Source organism: Oncorhynchus gorbuscha, linkage group LG13, assembly GCF_021184085.1.
Source record: "Oncorhynchus gorbuscha isolate QuinsamMale2020 ecotype Even-year linkage group LG13, OgorEven_v1.0, whole genome shotgun sequence".
NCBI classification, from domain to species: Eukaryota; Metazoa; Chordata; class Actinopteri; order Salmoniformes; family Salmonidae; genus Oncorhynchus; species Oncorhynchus gorbuscha.
The window spans coordinates 40,363,498-40,383,320 of record NC_060185.1 but is presented as its reverse complement, the minus strand read 5'-3'; the positions used below and the strand labels follow the sequence as shown (position 1 = coordinate 40,383,320).

Sequence of the window (19,823 nt, the reverse complement as noted above, 5' to 3'; positions counted from 1 at the left end):
AGGTCATAAACCATGCTCATAAATCTTTCTTGCGTGTAGATCTTCTGTTACTACTTACTACTACAGTTGTTCTAGACCATTTTTGCTTACTGTACCCCGTTCACATATTGAGCTGCCCATTAGTCTTCCCAAGTACCCCCTGTGGATGGGCCAGGTACCCCCATGGGTACTAGTAACCCGGGAGGAGACCCACTGTCTTATATAAAGCCTTTCAACATTCACCTTGTCTCCTGAGCCTACACCTTGGAACTCATTGCTTGCCACAATGTGATAAAACATTCTGGGAAAAATGCTCAAGAATAGGGTTATAATTGAAAACTTTAATTCCAGTTACATATTTTACTTTAGAGAAAGCTGTCTCAATGGTTGCAGGTGTGACCTCTGTGTGAATGTCATTTTCTTCTTACATCTGCAAAGGAGTAAATGCATACAGTAGTGTACATGTAAGGAATGAATGCTTAAACAAACTGACCAGCATTTAGGTAAAAGGAATGAAGGAATATCAACACAGTTAAACAAAATAATTTAGAGTAAAAGTATGTATAGTAAATGTATAGTAAATCTAATAATTCAACATCAATACTTCCATATTTAAAGCAGCTCACCAGTTTGTAACCCCTACTTGCAAGGGAAGACATATTCTGTCTCTGCCTGGTCACCTGAATAAAATAATAAAACAGGTAAGTCTCAGTAAATGAACACAAGTTAACCAAATGTAAGAAGAGGGAAAAACATGTTTTGGGGAGGGTTAGATATAAACCTACTTGGCTGGTAGTAGTCGTAGATCTGGACCACTGCTGGCTTTAGATTCTGTACTGGGAGCTCCTGTATGATGTCCAGGGTGTGGTGGAATGGAAAACCTGATGGTAACTGTTGGGAGATAAAACAAAAATGTCATAAACATATGGGTCACAATTATTTAAATGATATAAGCAAAAGTTTCAGTTTCGGTAACATTCTACTTGACACCCAACTTATTTGATTTTTTATTTAATTGAACCTTTATTTAACTAGGCAAGTCAGTTAAGAACACATTCTTATTTACAATGACAGCCTGCGAAAAGGCAAAAGGCCTCCTGCGGTGACGGTGGCCTGGGATTAAAAATAAATAAGTAAATACAATATAAATACAGGACAAAACACACATCACAACAAGAGATACAACACTACATAAAGAGAGACATAAGACAACAACATAGCAAGGCAGCAACACATGACAACACAGCTTGGTAGCAACAGAACATGGTAGCAGCACAAAACATGGTACAAACATTATTGGGCACCGTCAACAGCACAAAGGTCAAGAAGGTAGAGACAACAATACATCACACAAAGCAGCCACAACTATCAGTTAGAGTGTCCATGACTGAGTCTTTAGAATGAAGAAACTGGGATAAAACGGTCCAGTTTGAGTGTTTGTTGCAGCCCTTACCAGTCGCTAGTTGCAATGAACTGAAAAGAGAAATGAGACAGGGATGTGTGTACTTTGGGAACCTCTCAAGAGTACCCTTACCTTCCGATCTATAAATTATGTCTCCATAATCTAGCATGGGTAGGATGGTCATCTGAATTAGGGTTAGTTTGGCAGCTGGGGTGAAAGAGGAGCGATTACAATAGAGGAAACCAAGTCTAGATTTAACTTTAGCCTACAGCATTGATATGTGCTGAGAGAAGGACAGTGCACCGTCTAGCCATACTCCCAAGTACTTGTATGAGGTGACTACCTCAATCTCTAAACCCTCAGAGGTAGTAATAACACCTTATAGAAGAGGGGCATTCTTCCTACCAAACCACATGACCTTTCTTTTGGAGGTGTTCAGAACAAGGTTAAGGGCAGAGAAAGCTTATTGGACACTAAGAGCATTTAGAGCATTTAGCACAAAATCCAGGGAGGGGACAACTGAGTATAAGACTGTATCATCTGCATAGAAATGGATGACAGAGCTTCCTGCTGCCTGAGCTATGTTGTTGATGTAAATTGAGAAGAGTGTGGAGCTTAGGATTGAGCCTTGGGGTACTCCCTTGGTAACAGGCAGTGGCTGAGACACAGACTTTATACACTGCACTCTTTGAGAGAGATAGTTAGCAAACCAGGCCAAAAACCCCTCAGAGACACCAATACTCCTTAGCCAGCGGAAACCAGATTGAATACCCGATAGAATGCTATAGACATCAAGAAAGCCAGTCCGTTGATTATTGACAAGTTTTTCCAAAACTTTTGTTAGAAAAGGGCAAAATAGAAATAGGACTATAACAGTTAGGATCAGCTTGATTTCTCCCTTTAAATAAAGGATGAAATGTGGCTGCCTTAAAAGCAATGGGAACCTTCCCAGAAAGGAGAGACATGTTAAAAATGGTGTAGATAGGCTTAGCGACGATAGAGGCAGCAACTTTAAAGAAGAAAGGGTCTAAACCATCTGACCCAGATGGTTTTTTGGGGTCAAGTTTAAGGTGCTCAGGTGCATCCTGTTTCCATTAATCATCCTTGAGATGTTTCTACAACTTGATTGGAGTCCACCTGTGGTAAATTCAATTAACAGGACATGATTTGGAAAGGAACACACCTGTCTAGATAAGGTCAGAACAATGATTGTCAGAACAAAAACCAAGCCAAGAGGATGAAGGAATTGTCTGCAGAGCTTCGAGACAGGATTGTGTTGAGACACAGATCTGGGGAAGGGTAACAAAATATTTCTGCAGCATTGAAAGTCTCCAAGAACACAGTGGCCTCCATCATTCTTAAATGTAAGAAGTTTGGAACCACCAAGACTCTTCCTAGAGCTGGCCTCCCAGCCAAACTGAGCAATCCGGGAAGAAGGGCCTTGGTCAGGGAGGTGATCAAGAACCCAATGGTCACTCTGACAGAGCTCCGGAGTTCCTCTGTGGGGATGGGAGAACCTTCCAGAAGGACAACCACCTCTGCAGCACTTCACCAATCAGGCCTTGATGGTAGAGTGGCCAGACAGAAGCCACTCCTCTCAGACCATGAGAAACAAGATTCTCTGGTCTGATGAAACCAAGATTGAACTGTTTGGCCTGAATGTCAAGCGTCACAAACCTGGCACCATCCCAAAGGTGAAGCATGGTGGTGGCAGAATCATGCTGTGGGGATGTTTATTAGTGACAGGGACTAAAAGACTAGTCTGGATCGAGGCAAAAATGAACGAAGCAAAGTACAGAGAGATTTTTGATGTAAACCTTCCTCAGACCTTCCTCAGACCACTGGGGCGAAGGATCACCTTCCAACAGAACAATGACCCGGAGCACACAGCCAAGACAATGCAGGAGTGGCTTCGGGACAAGTCTCTGAATGTCTTTGAGGGGCCCTACCAGAGCATGGACTTGAACCTGATCTAACATTTCCGGAGAGACCTGAAAATAGAGGTGCAGCAGCACTCCCCATCCAACCTGACAGAGCTTGAGCGGATCAGCAGAGCAAAATGTGATAAACTCCCCAAATACATGTATGTCAAGCTTGTAGAGTCAAACTCAAGAAGACTTGATTCTGTAATCCCTGCCAAAGGTGCTTCAACAAAGTACTGAATAAAGGGTCTGAAAACTTCAGTAAATGTGATATTTTATTTTGTTATTATGGGGTATTGTGTGTACATTGTGGATTCCTATATCTTTTTTACCTGGGCTTTGCTCCTTTCATATTTATTTTGATCCTAACAAACACCCGGTCCCTGCTGGTGACAAGCATAACCATAACATGATGCTGCCACCACAATACTAGAAAATAAAAAGGGATCAACAACATTGCTTTCACGACACATTACCGGCCTGTATGAGAAAGGGAAATAAAGAAAGTCTGTGTTAATAAATCCACTCCAAATCATCCATTATGTTTGAATTAAGGCAGTGAAGTAATACTGCAAGACAGCATGGCAAAGACATGTGGCCTAAATTAGAAACTACAGGTTTGGGCAAATCCAATACAACACAGAGAGAAACCCTCTGTATTCTCCAGTATTGTGGTGGCAGCATCATGTTATGAGTATGGAAGGGACTGGGGAGTTTGTCAGGATCAAAAGAAATATGAAAGGCCCAAAACCCCCCTCAATCTTCTGAAAACCTAACCCTGGTATAGAGTTCTGTTGTTCAGAGAGACAACTAGACAAATGTTTATGCCAAAGACCAGAGTTGCTTACCAAAAGGTGTTAAGCGTGTTCCTGAGTGGTCTAAAATGTGAAAATCAGAGACAAGATTTGAATATTGCTCTCCATCAATGATTCCCAACCAAAGCAATTTTGACAGAAACAATGGGCATATGTTTCCCTAAGAGTTGTGCAAAGTTGATTGAATGGACGATTTGGTTTTGGTCTCACCTCTGTCAAGTACACTAACACATGGTCATCTTTAGCATCAACACGATCCACAAAAAGTGATCTCCTCAGCTGTGAAGACAAGCCATACATGTTATTCATATTGCATTGACAACAATGTTCAGTTTCAGAAAGATTCACAGGTGAAAGAGGTAAGAGTTACTATACATAGAAAAAGGTCACAGGTGTCACGACTTCCGCCGAAGTTGGCTCCCCTGCCTGTTCGGGCGGTGCTCGGCGGTCATCGTCACCGTCCTACTAGCCGCCACCGATCCCTTTTTCGTTTGTCTGTTTGTTTTGTCTTATTAGTTTCACCTGTATTTCTGTTGTTTGGTTTAATTAGTTTCCCTATATTTAGTAGGTAGACCCGCCCCTGTTTTGTGCGGGATTTTCTGTGTGTGTATTTTAGGTAGTGGTGGATTGTCTTTATGTTACATGTGTGTATTTTAGGTAGTGGTGGATTGTCTTTATGTTACGTGTGTGTATTTTAGGTAGTGGTGGATTGTCTTTATGTTACGTGTGTATTTTAGGTAGTGGTGGATTGTCTCTATGTTACGTGTGTATTTTAGGTAGTGGTGGATTGTCTCTATGTTACGTGTGTGTATTTTAGGTAGTGGTGGATTGTCTTTATGTTACGTGTGTATTTTAGGTAGTGGTGGATTGTCTTTATGTTACGTGTGTGGATTTTAGGTAGTGGTGGATTGTCTTTATGTTACGTGTGTATTTTAGGTAGTGGTGGATTGTCTTTATGTTATGTGTGCATTTTAGGTAGTGGTGCATTGTCTTTATGTTACGTGTGTGTATTTTAGGTAGTGGTGCATTGTCTTTATGTTACGTGTGTGCATTTTAGGTAGTGGTGGATTGTCTTTATGTTACGTGTGTATTTTAGGTAGTGGTGGATTGTCTCTATGTTACGTGTGTGTATTTTAGGTAGTGGTGGATTGTCTTTATGTTACGTGTGTGTATTTTAGGTAGTGGTGGATTGTCTTTATGTTACGTGTGTATTTTAGGTAGTGGTGGATTGTCTTTATGTTACGTGTGTGTATTTTAGGTAGTGGTGGATTGTCTCTATGTTACGTGTGTGTATTTTAGGTAGTGGTGGATTGTCTTTATGTTACGTGTGTGTATTTTAGGTAGTGGTGGATTGTCTTTATGTTACGTGTGTGTATTTTAGGGAGTGGTGGATTGTCTTTATGTTACGTGTGTGTATTTTAGGTAGTGGTGGATTGTCTTTATGTTACGTGTGTGTATTTTAGGTAGTGGTGGATTGTCTTTATGTTACGTGTGTGTATTTTAGGTAGTGGTGGATTGTCTTTATGTTACGTGTGTGTATTTTAGGTAGTGGTGGATTGTCTTTATGTTACTATTTTAGGTAGTGGTGGATTGTCTTTATGTTACGTGTGTGTATTTTAGGTAGTGGTGGATTGTCTTTATGTTACGTGTGTGTATTTTAGGTAGTGGTGGATTGTCTCTATGTTACGTGTGTGTATTTTAGGTAGTGGTGGATTGTCTCTATGTTACGTGTGTGTATTTTAGGTAGTGGTGGATTGTCTCTATGTTACGTGTGTGTATTTTAGGTAGTGGTGGATTGTCTTTATGTTACGTGTGTGTATTTTAGGTAGTGGTGGATTGTCTTTATGTTACGTGTGTGCATTTTAGGTAGTGGTGGATTGTCTTTATGTTACGTGTGTGTATTTTAGGTAGTGGTGGATTGTCTTTATGTTACGTGTGTGTATTTTAGGTAGTGGTGGATTGTCTTTATGTTACGTGTGTGTATTTTAGGTAGTGGTGGATTGTCTCTATGTTACGTGTGTGTATTTTAGGTAGTGGTGGATCTTTATGTTCGTTTATTTTAGGTAGTTACTATGTGTGTGTATTTTAGGTAGTGGTGGATTGTCTTTATGTTACGTGTGTGTATTTTTTTAGGTAGTATTTTGGTGGATTGTCTTTATGTTACGTGTGTATTTTAGGTAGTGGTGGATTGTCTTTATGTTACGTGTGTGTATTTTAGGTAGTGGTGGATTGTCTTTATGTTACGTGTGTGTATTTTAGGTAGTGGTGGATTGTCTTTATGTTACGTGTGTGTATTTTAGGTAGTGGTGGATTGTCTTTATGTTACGTGTGTGTATTTTAGGTAGTGGTGGATTGTCTTTATGTTACGTGTGTGTATTTTAGGTAGTGGTGATTGTCTTTATGTTACGTGTGTGTATTTTAGGTAGTGGTGGATTGTCTTTATGTTACGTGTGTGTATTTTAGGTAGTGGTGCATTGTCTTTATGTTACGTGTGTGTATTTTAGGTAGTGGTGGATTGTCTTTATGTTACGTGTGTGTATTTTAGGTAGTGGTGGATTGTCTTTATGTTACGTGTGTGTATTTTAGGTAGTGGTGGTGGTATTTTAGGTAGTGGTGGATTGTCTTTATGTTACGTGTGTGTATTTTAGGTAGTGGTGGATTGTCTTTATGTTACGTGTGTGTATTTTAGGTAGTGGTGGATTGTCTCTATGTTACGTGTGTGTATTTTAGGTAGTGGTGGATTGTCTTTATGTTACGTGTGGTATTTTAGGTAGTGGTGGATTGTCTTTATGTTACGTGTGTGTATTTTAGGTAGTGGTGGATTGTCTTTATGTTACGTGTGTGTATTTTAGGTAGTGGTGGATTGTCTTTATGTTACGTGTGTGTATTTTAGGTAGTGGTGGATTGTCTTTATGTTACGTGTGTGTATTTTAGGTAGTGGTGGATTGTCTTTATGTTACGTGTGTGCATTTTAGGTAGTGGTGGATTGTCTGTTATGTATTTTAGGTAGTGTGTATTTTAGGTAGTGGTGTGGATTGTCTTTATGTTACGTGTGTGTATTTTAGGTAGTGGTGGATTGTCTTTATGTTACGTGTGTGTATTTTAGGTAGTGGTGGATTGTCTTTATGTTACGTGTGTGTATTTTAGGTAGTGGTGGATTGTCTTTATGTTACGTGTGTGTATTTTAGGTAGTGGTGGATTGTCTTTATGTTACGTGTGTGTATTTTAGGTAGTGGTGGATTGTCTTTATGTTACGTGTGTGTATTTTAGGTAGTGGTGGATTGTCTTTATGTTACGTGTGTGTATTTTAGGTAGTGGTGGATTGTCTTTATGTTACGTGTGTGTATTTTAGGTAGTGGTGGATTGTCTCTATGTTACGTGTGTGTATTTTAGGTAGTGGTGGATTGTCTTTATGTTACGTGTGTGTATTTTAGGTAGTGGTGGATTGTCTCTATGTTACGTGTGTGTATTTTAGGTAGTGGTGGATTGTCTTTATGTTACGTGTGTGTATTTTAGGTAGTGGTGGATTGTCTTTATGTTACGTGTGTATTTTAGGTAGTGGTGGATTGTCTTTATGTTACGTGTGTGTATTTTAGGTAGTGGTGGATTGTCTTTATGTTACGTGTGTATTTTAGGTAGTGGTGGATTGTCTTTATGTTACGTGTGTGTATTTTAGGTAGTGGTGGATTGTCTTTATGTTACGTGTGTGTATTTTAGGTAGTGGTGTGTCTTTATGTTACGTGTGTGTATTTTAGGTAGTGGTGGATTGTCTTTATGTTACGTATTTTAGGTGTGTATTTTAGGTATTTTAGGTAGTGGGATTGTCTTTATGTTACGTGTGTGTATTTTAGGTAGTGGTGGATTGTCTTTATGTTACGTGTGTGTATTTTAGGTAGTGGTGGATTGTCTTTATGTTACGTGTGTATTTTAGGTAGTGGTGGATTGTCTTTATGTTACGTGTGTGTATTTTAGGTAGTGGTGGATTGTCTCTATGTTACGTGTGTGTATTTTAGGTAGTGGTGGATTGTCTTTATGTTACGTGTGTATTTTAGGTAGTGGTGGATTGTCTTTATGTTACGTGTGTGTATTTTAGGTAGTGGTGGATTGTCTTTATGTTACGTGTGTGTATTTTAGGTAGTGGTGGATTGTCTTTATGTTACGTGTGTGTATTTTAGGTAGTGGTGGATTGTCTCTATGTTACGTGTGTGTATTTTAGGTAGTGGTGGATTGTCTCTATGTTACGTGTGTGTATTTTAGGTAGTGGTGGATTGTCTCTATGTTACGTGTGTGTATTTTAGGTAGTGGTGGATTGTCTCTATGTTACGTGTGTGTATTTTAGGTAGTGGTGGATTGTCTTATGTTACGTGTGTGTATTTTAGGTAGTGGTGGATTGTCTTTATGTTACGTGTGTGTATTTTAGGTAGTGGTGGATTGTCTTTATGTTACGTGTGTGTATTTTAGGTAGTGGTGGATTGTCTTTATGTTACGTGTGTGTATTTTAGGTAGTGGTGGATATGTTACGTGTGTGTATTTTAGGTAGTTATTGTGTATTTTAGGTAGTGGTGGATTGTCTTTATGTTGTGTGTATTTTAGGTAGTGGTGGATTGTCTTTATGTTACGTGTGTGTATTTTAGGTAGTGGTGGATTGTCTTTATGTTACGTGTGTGTATTTTAGGTAGTGGTGGATTGTCTTTATGTTACGTGTGTGTATTTTAGGTAGTGGTGGATTGTCTCTATGTTACGTGTGTGTATTTTAGGTAGTGGTGGATTGTCTTTATGTTACGTGTGTGTATTTTAGGTAGTGGTGGATTGTCTTTATGTTACGTGTGTGTATTTTAGGTAGTGGTGGATTGTCTTTATGTTACGTGTGTGTATTTTAGGTAGTGGTGGATTGTCTTTATGTTACGTGTGTGTATTTTAGGTGTGTGCATTTTGTTAGGTAGTGGTGGATTGTCTTTATGTTACGTGTGTGTATTTTAGGTAGTGGTGGATTGTCTTTATGTTACGTGTGTGTATTTTAGGTAGTGGTGGATTGTCTTTATGTTACGTGTGTGTATTTTAGGTAGTGGTGGATTGTCTTTATGTTACGTGTGTGTATTTTAGGTAGTGGTGGATTGTCTTTATGTTACGTGTGTGTATTTTAGGTAGTGGTGGATTGTCTTATGTTACGTGTGTGTATTTTAGGTAGTGGTGGATTGTCTTTATGTTACGTGTGTGTATTTTAGGTAGTTATTGTCTTTATGTTACGTGTGTGTATTTTAGGTAGTGGTGGATTGTCTTTATGTTACGTGTGTGTATTTTAGGTAGTGGTGGATTGTCTTTATGTTACGTGTGTGTATTTTAGGTAGTGGTGGATTGTCTTTATGTTACGTGTGTGTATTTTAGGTAGTGGTGGATTGTCTTATGTTACGTGTGTATTTTAGGTAGTGGTGGATTGTCTTTATGTTACGTGTGTGTATTTTAGGTAGTGGTGGATTGTCTTTATGTTACGTGTGTGTATTTTAGGTAGGATTGTCTTTATGTTACGTGTGTGTATTTTAGGTAGTGGTGGATTGTCTTTATGTTACGTGTGTGTATTTTAGGTAGTGGTGGATTGTCTTTATGTTACGTGTGTGTATTTTAGGTAGTGGTGGATTGTCTTTATGTTACGTGTGTGTATTTTAGGTAGTGGTGGATTGTTACGTGTGTGTATTTTAGGTAGTGGTGGATTGTCTTTATGTTACGTGTGTGTATTTTAGGTAGTGGTGGATTGTCTTTATGTTACGTGTGTGTATTTTAGGTAGTGGTGGATTGTCTTTATGTTACGTGTGTGTATTTTAGGTAGTGGTGGATTGTCTCTATGTTACGTGTGTGTATTTTAGGTAGTGGTGGATTGTCTTTATGTTACGTGTGTGTATTTTAGGTAGTGGTGGATTGTCTCTATGTTACGTGTGTGTATTTTAGGTAGTGGTGGATTGTCTCTATGTTACGTGTGTGTATTTTAGGTAGTGGTGGATTGTCTCTATGTTACGTGTGTGTATTTTAGGTAGTGGTGGATTGTCTTTATGTTGTGTGTGATTTTAGGTAGTGGTTATGTTACGTGTGTGTATTTTAGGTAGTGGTGGATTGTCTTTATGTTACGTGTGTGTATTTTAGGTAGTGGTGGATTGTCTTTATGTTACGTGTGTGTATTTTAGGTAGTGGTGGATTGTCTTTATGTTACGTGTGTGTATTTTAGGTAGTGGTGGATTGTCTTTATGTTACGTGTGTGTATTTTAGGTAGTGGTGGATTGTCTTTATGTTACGTGTGTGTATTTTAGGTAGTGGTGGATTGTCTTTATGTTACGTGTGTGTATTTTAGGTAGTGGTGGATTGTCTTTATGTTACGTGTGTGTATTTTAGGTAGTGGTGGATTGTCTTTATGTTACGTGTGTGTATTTTAGGTAGTGGTGGATTGTCTTTATGTTACGTGTGTGTATTTTAGGTAGTGGTGGATTGTCTTTATGTTACGTGTGTGTATTTTAGGTAGTGGTGGATTGTCTTTATGTTACGTGTGTGTATTTTAGGTAGTGGTGGATTGTCTTTATGTTACGTGTGTGTATTTTAGGTAGTGGTGGATTGTCTTTATGTTACGTGTGTGTATTTTAGGTAGTGGTGGATTGTCTTTATGTTACGTGTGTGTATTTTAGGTAGTGGTGGATTGTCTTTATGTTACGTGTGTGTATTTTAGGTAGTGGTGGATTGTCTTTATGTTACGTGTGTGTATTTTAGGTAGTGGTGGATTGTCTTTATGTTACGTGTGTGTATTTTAGGTAGTGGTGGATTGTCTTTATGTTATTGTCTTTATGTTACGTGTGTGTATTTTAGGTAGTGGTGGATTGTCTTTATGTTACGTGTGTGTATTTTAGGTAGTGGTGGATTGTCTTTATGTTACGTGTGTGTATTTTAGGTAGTGGTGGATTGTCTTTATGTTACGTGTGTGTATTTTAGGTAGTGGTGGATTGTCTTTATGTTACGTGTGTGTATTTTAGGTAGTGGTGGATTGTCTTTATGTTACGTGTGTGTATTTTAGGTAGTGGTGGATTGTCTTTATGTTACGTGTGTGTATTTTAGGTAGTGGTGGATTGTCTTTATGTTACGTGTGTGTATTTTAGGTAGTGGTGGATTGTCTTTATGTTACGTGTGTGTATTTTAGGTAGTGGTGGATTGTCTTTATGTTACGTATTTTAGGTGTGTATTTTAGGTAGTGGTGGATTGTCTTTATGTTACGTGTGTGTATTTTAGGTAGTGGTGGATTGTCTTTATGTTACGTGTGTGTATTTTAGGTAGTGGTGGATTGTCTTTATGTTACGTGTGTGTATTTTAGGTAGTGGTGGATTGTCTTTATGTTACGTGTGTGTATTTTAGGTAGTGGTGGATTGTCTTTATGTTACGTGTGTGTATTTTAGGTAGTGGTGGATTGTCTATGTTTATGTTACTTTATGTTGTGTGTATTTTAGGTAGTGGTGGATTGTCTTTATGTTACGTGTGTGTATTTTAGGTAGTGGTGGATTGTCTTTATGTTACGTGTGTGTATTTTAGGTAGTGGTGGATTGTCTTTATGTTACGTGTGTGTATTTTAGGTAGTGGTGGATTGTATTTTAGGTAGTGGTGGATTGTCTTATGTTACGTGTGTGTATTTTAGGTAGTGGTGGATTGTCTTTATGTTACGTGTGTGTATTTTAGGTAGTGGTGGATTGTCTCTATGTTACGTGTGTGTATTTTAGGTAGTGGTGGATTGTCTTTATGTTACGTGTGTGTATTTTAGGTAGTGGTGGATTGTCTTTATGTTACGTGTGTGTATTTTAGGTAGTGGTGGATTGTCTTTATGTTACGTGTGTGTATTTTAGGTAGTGGTGGATTGTCTTTATGTTACGTGTGTGTATTTTAGGTAGTGGTGGATTGTCTTTATGTTACGTGTGTGTATTTTAGGTAGTGGTGGATTGTCTTTATGTTACGTGTGTATTTTAGGTAGTGGTGGATTGTCTTTATGTTACGTGTGTGTATTTTTAGTGGTGGATTGTCTTTATGTTAGTGGTGGATTGTCTTTATGTTACGTGTGTGTATTTTAGGTAGTGGTATTGTCTTTATGTTACGTGTGTGTATTTTAGGTAGTGGTGGATTGTCTTTATGTTACGTGTGTGTATTTTAGGTAGTGGTGGATTGTCTTTATGTTACGTGTGTGTATTTTAGGTAGTGGTGGATTGTCTTTATGTTACGTGTGTGTATTTTAGGTAGTGGTGGATTGTCTTTATGTTACGTGTGTGTATTTTAGGTAGTGGTGGATTGTCTTTATGTTACGTGTGTATTTTAGGTAGTGGTGATTGTGTTACGTGTGTGTATTTTAGGTAGTGGTGGATTGTCTTTATGTTACGTGTGTGTATTTTAGGTAGTGGTGGATTGTCTTTATGTTACGTGTGTGTATTTTAGGTAGTGGTGGATTGTCTTTATGTTACGTGTGTGTATTTTAGGTAGTGGTGCATTGTCTTTAGTTGGTGGATTGTCTTTATGTTACGTGTGTGTATTTTAGGTAGTGGTGGATTGTCTTTATGTTACGTGTGTGTATTTTAGGTAGTGGTGGATTGTCTTTATGTTACGTGTGTGTATTTTAGGTAGTGGTGGATTGTCTTTATGTTACGTGTGTGTATTTTAGGTAGTGGTGGATTGTCTTTATGTTACGTGTGTGTATTTTAGGTAGTGGTGGATTGTCTTTATGTTACGTGTGTGTATTTTAGGTAGTGGTGGATTGTCTTTATGTTACGTGTGTGTATTTTAGGTAGTGGTGGATTGTCTTTATGTTACGTGTGTGTATTTTAGGTAGTGGTGGATTAGTAGGTAGTGGGATTGTCTTTATGTTACGTGTGTGTATTTTAGGTAGTGGTGGATTGTCTTTATGTTACGTGTGTGTATTTTAGGTAGTGGTGGATTGTCTTTATGTTACGTGTGTGTATTTTAGGTAGTGGTGGATTGTCTTTATGTTACGTGTGTGTATTTTAGGTAGTGGTGGATTGTCTTTATGTTACGTGTGTGTATTTTAGGTAGTGGTGGATTGTCTTTATGTTACGTTGTGTGTATTTTAGGTAGTGGTGGATTGTCTTTATGTTGTGTATTTTAGGTAGTGGTGGATTGTCTTTATGTTACGTGTGTGTATTTTAGGTAGTGGTGGATTGTCTTTATGTTACGTGTGTGTATTTTAGGTAGTGGTGGATTGTCTTTATGTTACGTGTGTGTATTTTAGGTAGTGGTGGATTGTCTTTATGTTACGTGTGTGTATTTTAGGTAGTGGTGGATTGTCTTTATGTTACGTGTGTGTATTTTAGGTAGTGGTGGATTGTCTTTATGTTACGTGTGTGTATTTTAGGTAGTGGTGGATTGTCTTTATGTTACGTGTGTGTATTTTAGGTAGTGGTGGATTGTCTTTATGTTACGTGTGTGTATTTTAGGTAGTGGTGGATTGTCTTTATGTTACGTGTGTGTATTTTAGGTAGTGGTGGATTGTCTTTCTATGTTACGTGTGTGTATTTTAGGTAGTGGTGGATTGTCTTTATGTTACGTGTGTGTATTTTAGGTAGTGGTGGATTGTCTTTATGTTACGTGTGTGTATTTTAGGTAGTGGTGGATTGTCTTTATGTTACGTGTGTGTATTTTAGGTAGTGGTGCATTGTCTTTATGTTACGTGTGTGTATTTTAGGTAGTGGTGGATTGTCTTTATGTTACGTGTGTGTATTTTAGGTAGTGGTGGATTGTCTTTATGTTACGTGTGTGTATTTTAGGTAGTGGTGGATTGTCTTTATGTTACGTGTGTGTATTTTAGGTAGTGGTGGATTGTCTTTATGTTACGTGTGTGTATTTTAGGTAGTGGTGGATTGTCTTTATGTTACGTGTGTGTATTTTAGGTAGTGGTGGATTGTCTTTATGTTACGTGTGTATTTTAGGTAGTGGTGGATTGTCTTTATGTTACGTGTGTGTATTTTAGGTAGTGGTGGATTGTCTTTATGTTACGTGTGTGTATTTTAGGTAGTGGTGGATTGTCTTTATGTTACGTGTGTGTATTTTAGGTAGTGGTGGATTGTCTTTATGTTACGTGTGTGTATTTTAGGTAGTGGTGGATTGTCTTTATGTTACGTGTGTGTATTTTAGGTAGTGGTGGATTGTCTTTATGTTGTGTGTGTATTTTAGGTAGTGGTGGATTGTCTCTATGTTACGTGTGTGTATTTTAGGTAGTGGTGGATTGTCTCTATGTTACGTGTGTGTATAGTTATTGTCTCTATGTTACGTGTGTGTATTTTAGGTAGTGGTGGATTGTCTTTATGTTACGTGTGTGTATTTTAGGTAGTGGTGGATTGTCTCTATGTTACGTGTGTGTATTTTAGGTAGTGGTGGATTGTCTTTATGTTACGTGTGTGTATTTTAGGTAGTGGTGCATTGTCTTTATGTTACGTGTGTGTATTTTAGGTAGTGGTGCATTGTCTTTATGTTACGTGTGTGTATTTTAGGTAGTGGTGCATTGTCTTTATGTTACGTGTGTGTATTTTAGGTAGTGGTGCATTGTCTTTATGTTACGTGTGTGTATTTTAGGTAGTGGTGGATTGTCTTTATGTTACGTGTGTGTATTTTAGGTAGTGGTGGATTGTCTTTATGTTACGTGTGTGTATTTTTAGTGGTATTGTCTTTATGTTACGTGTGTGTATTTTAGGTATGGTGATTGTCTTTATGTTACGTGTGTGTATTTTAGGTAGTGGTGGATTGTCTTTATGTTACGTGTGTGTATTTTAGGTAGTGGTGGATTGTCTTTATGTTACGTGTGTGTATTTTAGGTAGTGGTGGATTGTTTATGTTACGTGTGTGTATTTTAGGTAGTGGTGGATTGTCTTTATGTTACGTGTGTGTATTTTAGGTAGTGGTGGATTGTCTTTATGTTACGTGTGTGTATTTTAGGTAGTGGTGGATTGTCTTTATGTTACGTGTGTGTATTTTAGGTAGTGGTGGATTGTCTTTATGTTACGTGTGTGTATTTTAGGTAGTGGTGGATTGTCTCTATGTTACGTGTGTGTATTTTAGGTAGTGGTGGATTGTCTCTATGTTACGTGTGTGTATTTAGGTAGTGGTGGATTGTCTTTATGTTAGTGTATTTTAGGTAGTGGGATTGTCTCTATGTTACGTGTGTGTATTTTAGGTAGTGGTGGATTGTCTTTATGTTACGTGTGTGTATTTTAGGTAGTGGTGGATTGTCTTTATGTTACGTGTGTGTATTTTAGGTAGTGGTGGATTGTCTTTATGTTACGTGTGTGTATTTTAGGTAGTGGTGGATTGTCTTTATGTTACGTGTGTGTATTTTAGGTAGTGGTGGATTGTCTTTATGTTACGTGTGTATTTTAGGTAGTGGTGCATTGTTTTATGTTAGTGGTATTTTGGTATTGCATTGTCTTTATGTTACGTGTGTGTATTTTAGGTAGTGGTGGATTGTCTTTATGTTACGTGTGTGTATTTTAGGTAGTGGTGGATTGTCTTATGTTACGTGTGTGTATTTTAGGTAGTGGTGGATTGTCTTTATGTTACGTGTGTGTATTTTAGGTAGTGGTGGATTGTCTTTATGTTACGTGTGTGTATTTTAGGTAGTGGTGGATTGTCTCTATGTTACGTGTGTGTATTTTAGGTAGTGGTGGATTGTCTTTATGTTACGTGTGTGTATTTTAGGTAGTGGTGGATTGTCTTTATGTTACGTGTGTGTATTTTAGGTAGTGGTGGATTGTCTTTATGTTACGTGTGTGTATTTTAGGTAGTGGTGGATTGTCTTTATGTTACGTGTGTGTATTTTAGGTAGTGGTGGATTGTCTTTATGTTACGTGTGTGTATTTTAGTGGTGGATTGTCTTTATGTTACGTGTGTGTATTTTAGGTAGTGGTGGATTGTCTTTATGTTACGTGTGTGTATTTTAGGTAGTGGTGGATTGTCTTTATGTTACGTGTGTGTATTTTAGGTAGTGGTGGATTGTCTTTATGTTACGTGTGTGTATTTTAGGTAGTGGTGGATTGTCTTTATGTTACGTGTGTGTATTTTAGGTAGTGGTGGATTGTCTTTATGTTACGTGTGTGTATTTTAGGTAGTGGTGGATTGTCTTTATGTTACGTGTGTGTATTTTAGGTAGTGGTGGATTGTCTTTATGTTACGTGTGTATTTTAGGTAGTGGTGGATTGTCTTTATGTTTTATGTTACGTTGTGTATTTTAGGTAGTGGTGGATTGTCTTTATGTTACGTGTGTGTATTTTAGGTAGTGGTGGATTGTCTTTATGTTACGTGTGTGTATTTTAGGTAGTGGTGGATTGTCTTTATGTTACGTGTGTGTATTTTAGGTAGTGGTGGATTGTCTTTATGTTACGTGTGTGTATTTTAGGTAGTGGTGCATTGTCTTTATGTTACGTGTGTGTATTTTAGGTAGTGGTGGATTGTCTTTATGTTACGTGTGTGTATTTTAGGTAGTGGTGCATTGTCTTTATGTTACGTGTGTGTATTTTAGGTAGTGGTGCATTGTCTTTATGTTACGTGTGTGTATTTTAGGTAGTGGTGGATTGTCTTTATGTTACGTGTGTGTATTTTAGGTAGTGGTGGATTGTCTTTATGTTACGTGTGTGTATTTTAGGTAGTGGTGGATTGTCTTTATGTTACGTGTGTGTATTTTAGGTAGTGGTGGATTGTCTCTATGTTACGTGTGTGTGTATTTTAGGTAGTGGTGGATTGTCTTTATGTTACGTGTGTGCATTTTAGGTAGTGGTGGATTGTCTTTATGTTACGTGTGTGTATTTTAGGTAGTGGTGGATTGTCTCTATGTTACGTGTGTGTATTTTAGGTAGTGGTGGATTGTCTTTATGTTACGTGTGTGTATTTTAGGTAGTGGTGGATTGTCTTTATGTTACGTGTGTGTATTTTAGGTAGTGGTGGATTGTCTTTATGTTACGTGTGTGTATTTTAGGTAGTGGTGGATTGTCTTTATGTTACGTGTGTGTATTTTAGGTAGTGGTGCATTGTCTTTATGTTACGTGTGTGTATTTTAGGTAGTGGTGCATTGTCTTTATGTTACGTGTGTGTATTTTAGGTAGTGGTGGATTTTAGGTTAGGTGGTGGATTGTCTTTATGTTACGTGTGTGTATTTTAGGTAGTGGTGGATTGTCTTTATGTTACGTGTGTGTATTTTAGGTAGTGGTGGATTGTCTCTATGTTACGTGTGTGTATTTTAGGTAGTGGTGGATTGTCTTTATGTTACGTGTGTGTATTTTAGGTAGTGGTGGATTGTCTTTATGTTACGTGTGTGTATTTTAGGTAGTGGTGGATTGTCTTTATGTTACGTGTGTGTATTTTAGGTAGTGGTGGATTGTCTTTATGTTACGTGTGTATTTTAGGTAGTGGTGGATTGTCTTTATGTTACGTGTGTATTTTAGGTAGTGGTGGATTGTCTTTATGTTACGTGTGTGTATTTTAGGTAGTGGTGGATTGTCTCTATGTTACGTGTGTGTATTTTAGGTAGTGGTGGATTGTCTTTATGTTACGTGTGTGTATTTTAGGTAGTGGTGGATTGTCTCTATGTTACGTGTGTGTATTTTAGGTAGTGGTGGATTGTCTCTATGTTACGTGTGTGTATTTTAGGTAGTGGTGGATTGTCTCTATGTTACGTGTGTGTATTTTAGGTAGTGGTGGATTGTCTCTATGTTACGTGTGTGTATTTTAGGTAGTGGTGGATTGTCTCTATGTTACGTGTGTGTATTTTAGGTAGTGGTGGATTGTCTCTATGTTACGTGTGTGTATTTTAGGTAGTGGTGGATTGTCTTTATGTTACGTGTGTGTATTTTAGGTAGTGGTGGATTGTCTCTATGTTACGTGTGTGTATTTTAGGTAGTGGTGGATTGTCTCTATGTTACGTGTGTGTATTTTAGGTAGTGGTGGATTGTCTCTATGTTACGTGTGTGTATTTTAGGTAGTGGTGGATTGTCTCTATGTTACGTGTGTGTATTTTAGGTAGTGGTGGATTGTCTCTATGTTACGTGTGTGTATTTTAGGTAGTGGTGGATTGTCTCTATGTTACGTGTGTGTATTTTAGGTAGTGGTGGATTGTCTCTATGTTACGTGTGTGTATTTTAGGTAGTGGTGGATTGTCTCTATGTTACGTGTGTGTATTTTAGGTAGTGGTGGATTGTCTTTATGTTACGTGTGTGTATTTTAGGTAGTGGTGGATTGTCTTTATGTTACGTGTGTGTATTTTAGGGAGTGGTGGATTGTCTTTATGTTACGTGTGTGTATTTTAGGTAGTGGTGGATTGTCTCTATGTTACGTGTGTATTTTAGGTAGTGGTGGATTGTCTTTTCTTTAACTTGGCACCCTGTGGTTTTTGGGTTGTCTCGTTGTGTCCCGCGCCCTGTATTTGTTGGGCTTATTATTTTGTTGTGCCTGAGTAAAGCACTTAATCTCAGTGGAACTCTCTCTCTGCGTCGGATTACTGCACCCACCTAGTCCCGCGTGACAACAGGTAACACCATAAACAAACGTATGTTATGACAAAAACTCACCCTCCCCAAAGACTCTGGGTCTGGGACAAATCCAGACAGCATTTTCAAATCCACTATCATCATATTGGTGGTGAGCTCCTTTCCATGATATCTGTGAAAGCAAAGAGTTGCATGTCATATCAAAGTTTGGTGTTGACAAGTGCTTGTGATAATCAAATGAATGGATACTTTGACTATTTACCCATAAAAAGACATGGTTGCCTGATATGCTTTCTTACTGTTACCGATCCAAGCCTATGTACAAACTAGAAGTGAAATGACCCATACATACAGTGCCCTCTGTAATTATTGGGACAGAGAAGCATTTTTTAAATCAAACAATGACTATGAGGATTAAGTGCAGACTTTCAACTTTAGAAATTACAGCACTTTTTGTACATAGCCTCCCCATTTTAGGGGACCAAAGTAGGCTATTGGGAAAATTCACTTATATGTGTATTAAAGTAGTAAAAAGTGAAGTATTTGGTCCCGTATTCAGAGCACACGATGACTACATCAAGCTTGTGTCTCTATAAATTAGTTGGATGCATTTGCTGTTTGTTGTGGTTGTGTTTCAGATTATTGATCTGACATCCCCTGTTATTGTTACGATGAGAGGTTAGCATCTCTTGGGGATATGCTGTTTGTGAGTATGTAACTTTCTCACTCATCATTATTCACAATTCAGTCATGATTATTTGTAATCATGGTAGCATCAACATTAATATAGAAGCGTTTAGAAACATATTCTATTCTTATTTACAATAAAATGGACTCCAAAATGGCAGAACATTATTTACCATACATTTCTATTGGGCAAAAAATAATCTGCAACAAAAAGGAAATGCATCCAACAAATGTGTAGCGTGAAAATGGGACCTTAACTTTTTACGACATTAATAAACATATACGTGAATTTGTCCTAAAATGAGGGGACTATGTACAAAACGCACTGTAACTTCTAAACGGTTCACCAAATATGGATGTTAATACCACACTTTAAGCTCATGGCCATTGTTTTATTTCAAATCCACACTTTTGGAGTACTGAGCCAAATGAAGAAAAAAAATGCTTCTTTGTCCCAATAATTACAGAGGGAACTATAGGTATAATAACACCAATTCAATTGGGTCAGATGCATTCTGTAAGA

The 19,823-nt window shown here is 38.0% G+C and overlaps 1 protein-coding gene across 2 annotated transcripts in view; it reads right to left on the bottom strand.

Annotated features, from left to right (window-relative positions):
- Positions 1 to 305: 305 nt before the first annotated feature.
- The window catches only part of LOC123992866 (alpha-2-macroglobulin-like), a 46,176-nt gene continuing 26,658 nt past the window's right edge, over positions 306 to 19,823 (bottom strand). Inside the window, exons 32-36 of one of the 2 annotated variants that reach the window (XM_046294436.1) lie at positions 18,695 to 18,785; positions 4,329 to 4,397; positions 765 to 870; positions 606 to 659; positions 306 to 409 (exon numbers count right to left, since the gene is read on the bottom strand). In XM_046294436.1, coding sequence (XP_046150392.1) covers positions 619 to 659; positions 765 to 870; positions 4,329 to 4,397; positions 18,695 to 18,785 — 307 coding nt within the window. In that variant the 3' untranslated portion in view covers positions 306 to 409; positions 606 to 618. Of the gene's footprint in view, positions 410 to 605; positions 660 to 764; positions 871 to 4,151; positions 4,182 to 4,328; positions 4,398 to 18,694; positions 18,786 to 19,823 lie in introns of those variants that run through there. The other variant, XM_046294437.1, reaches the window with a different exon arrangement.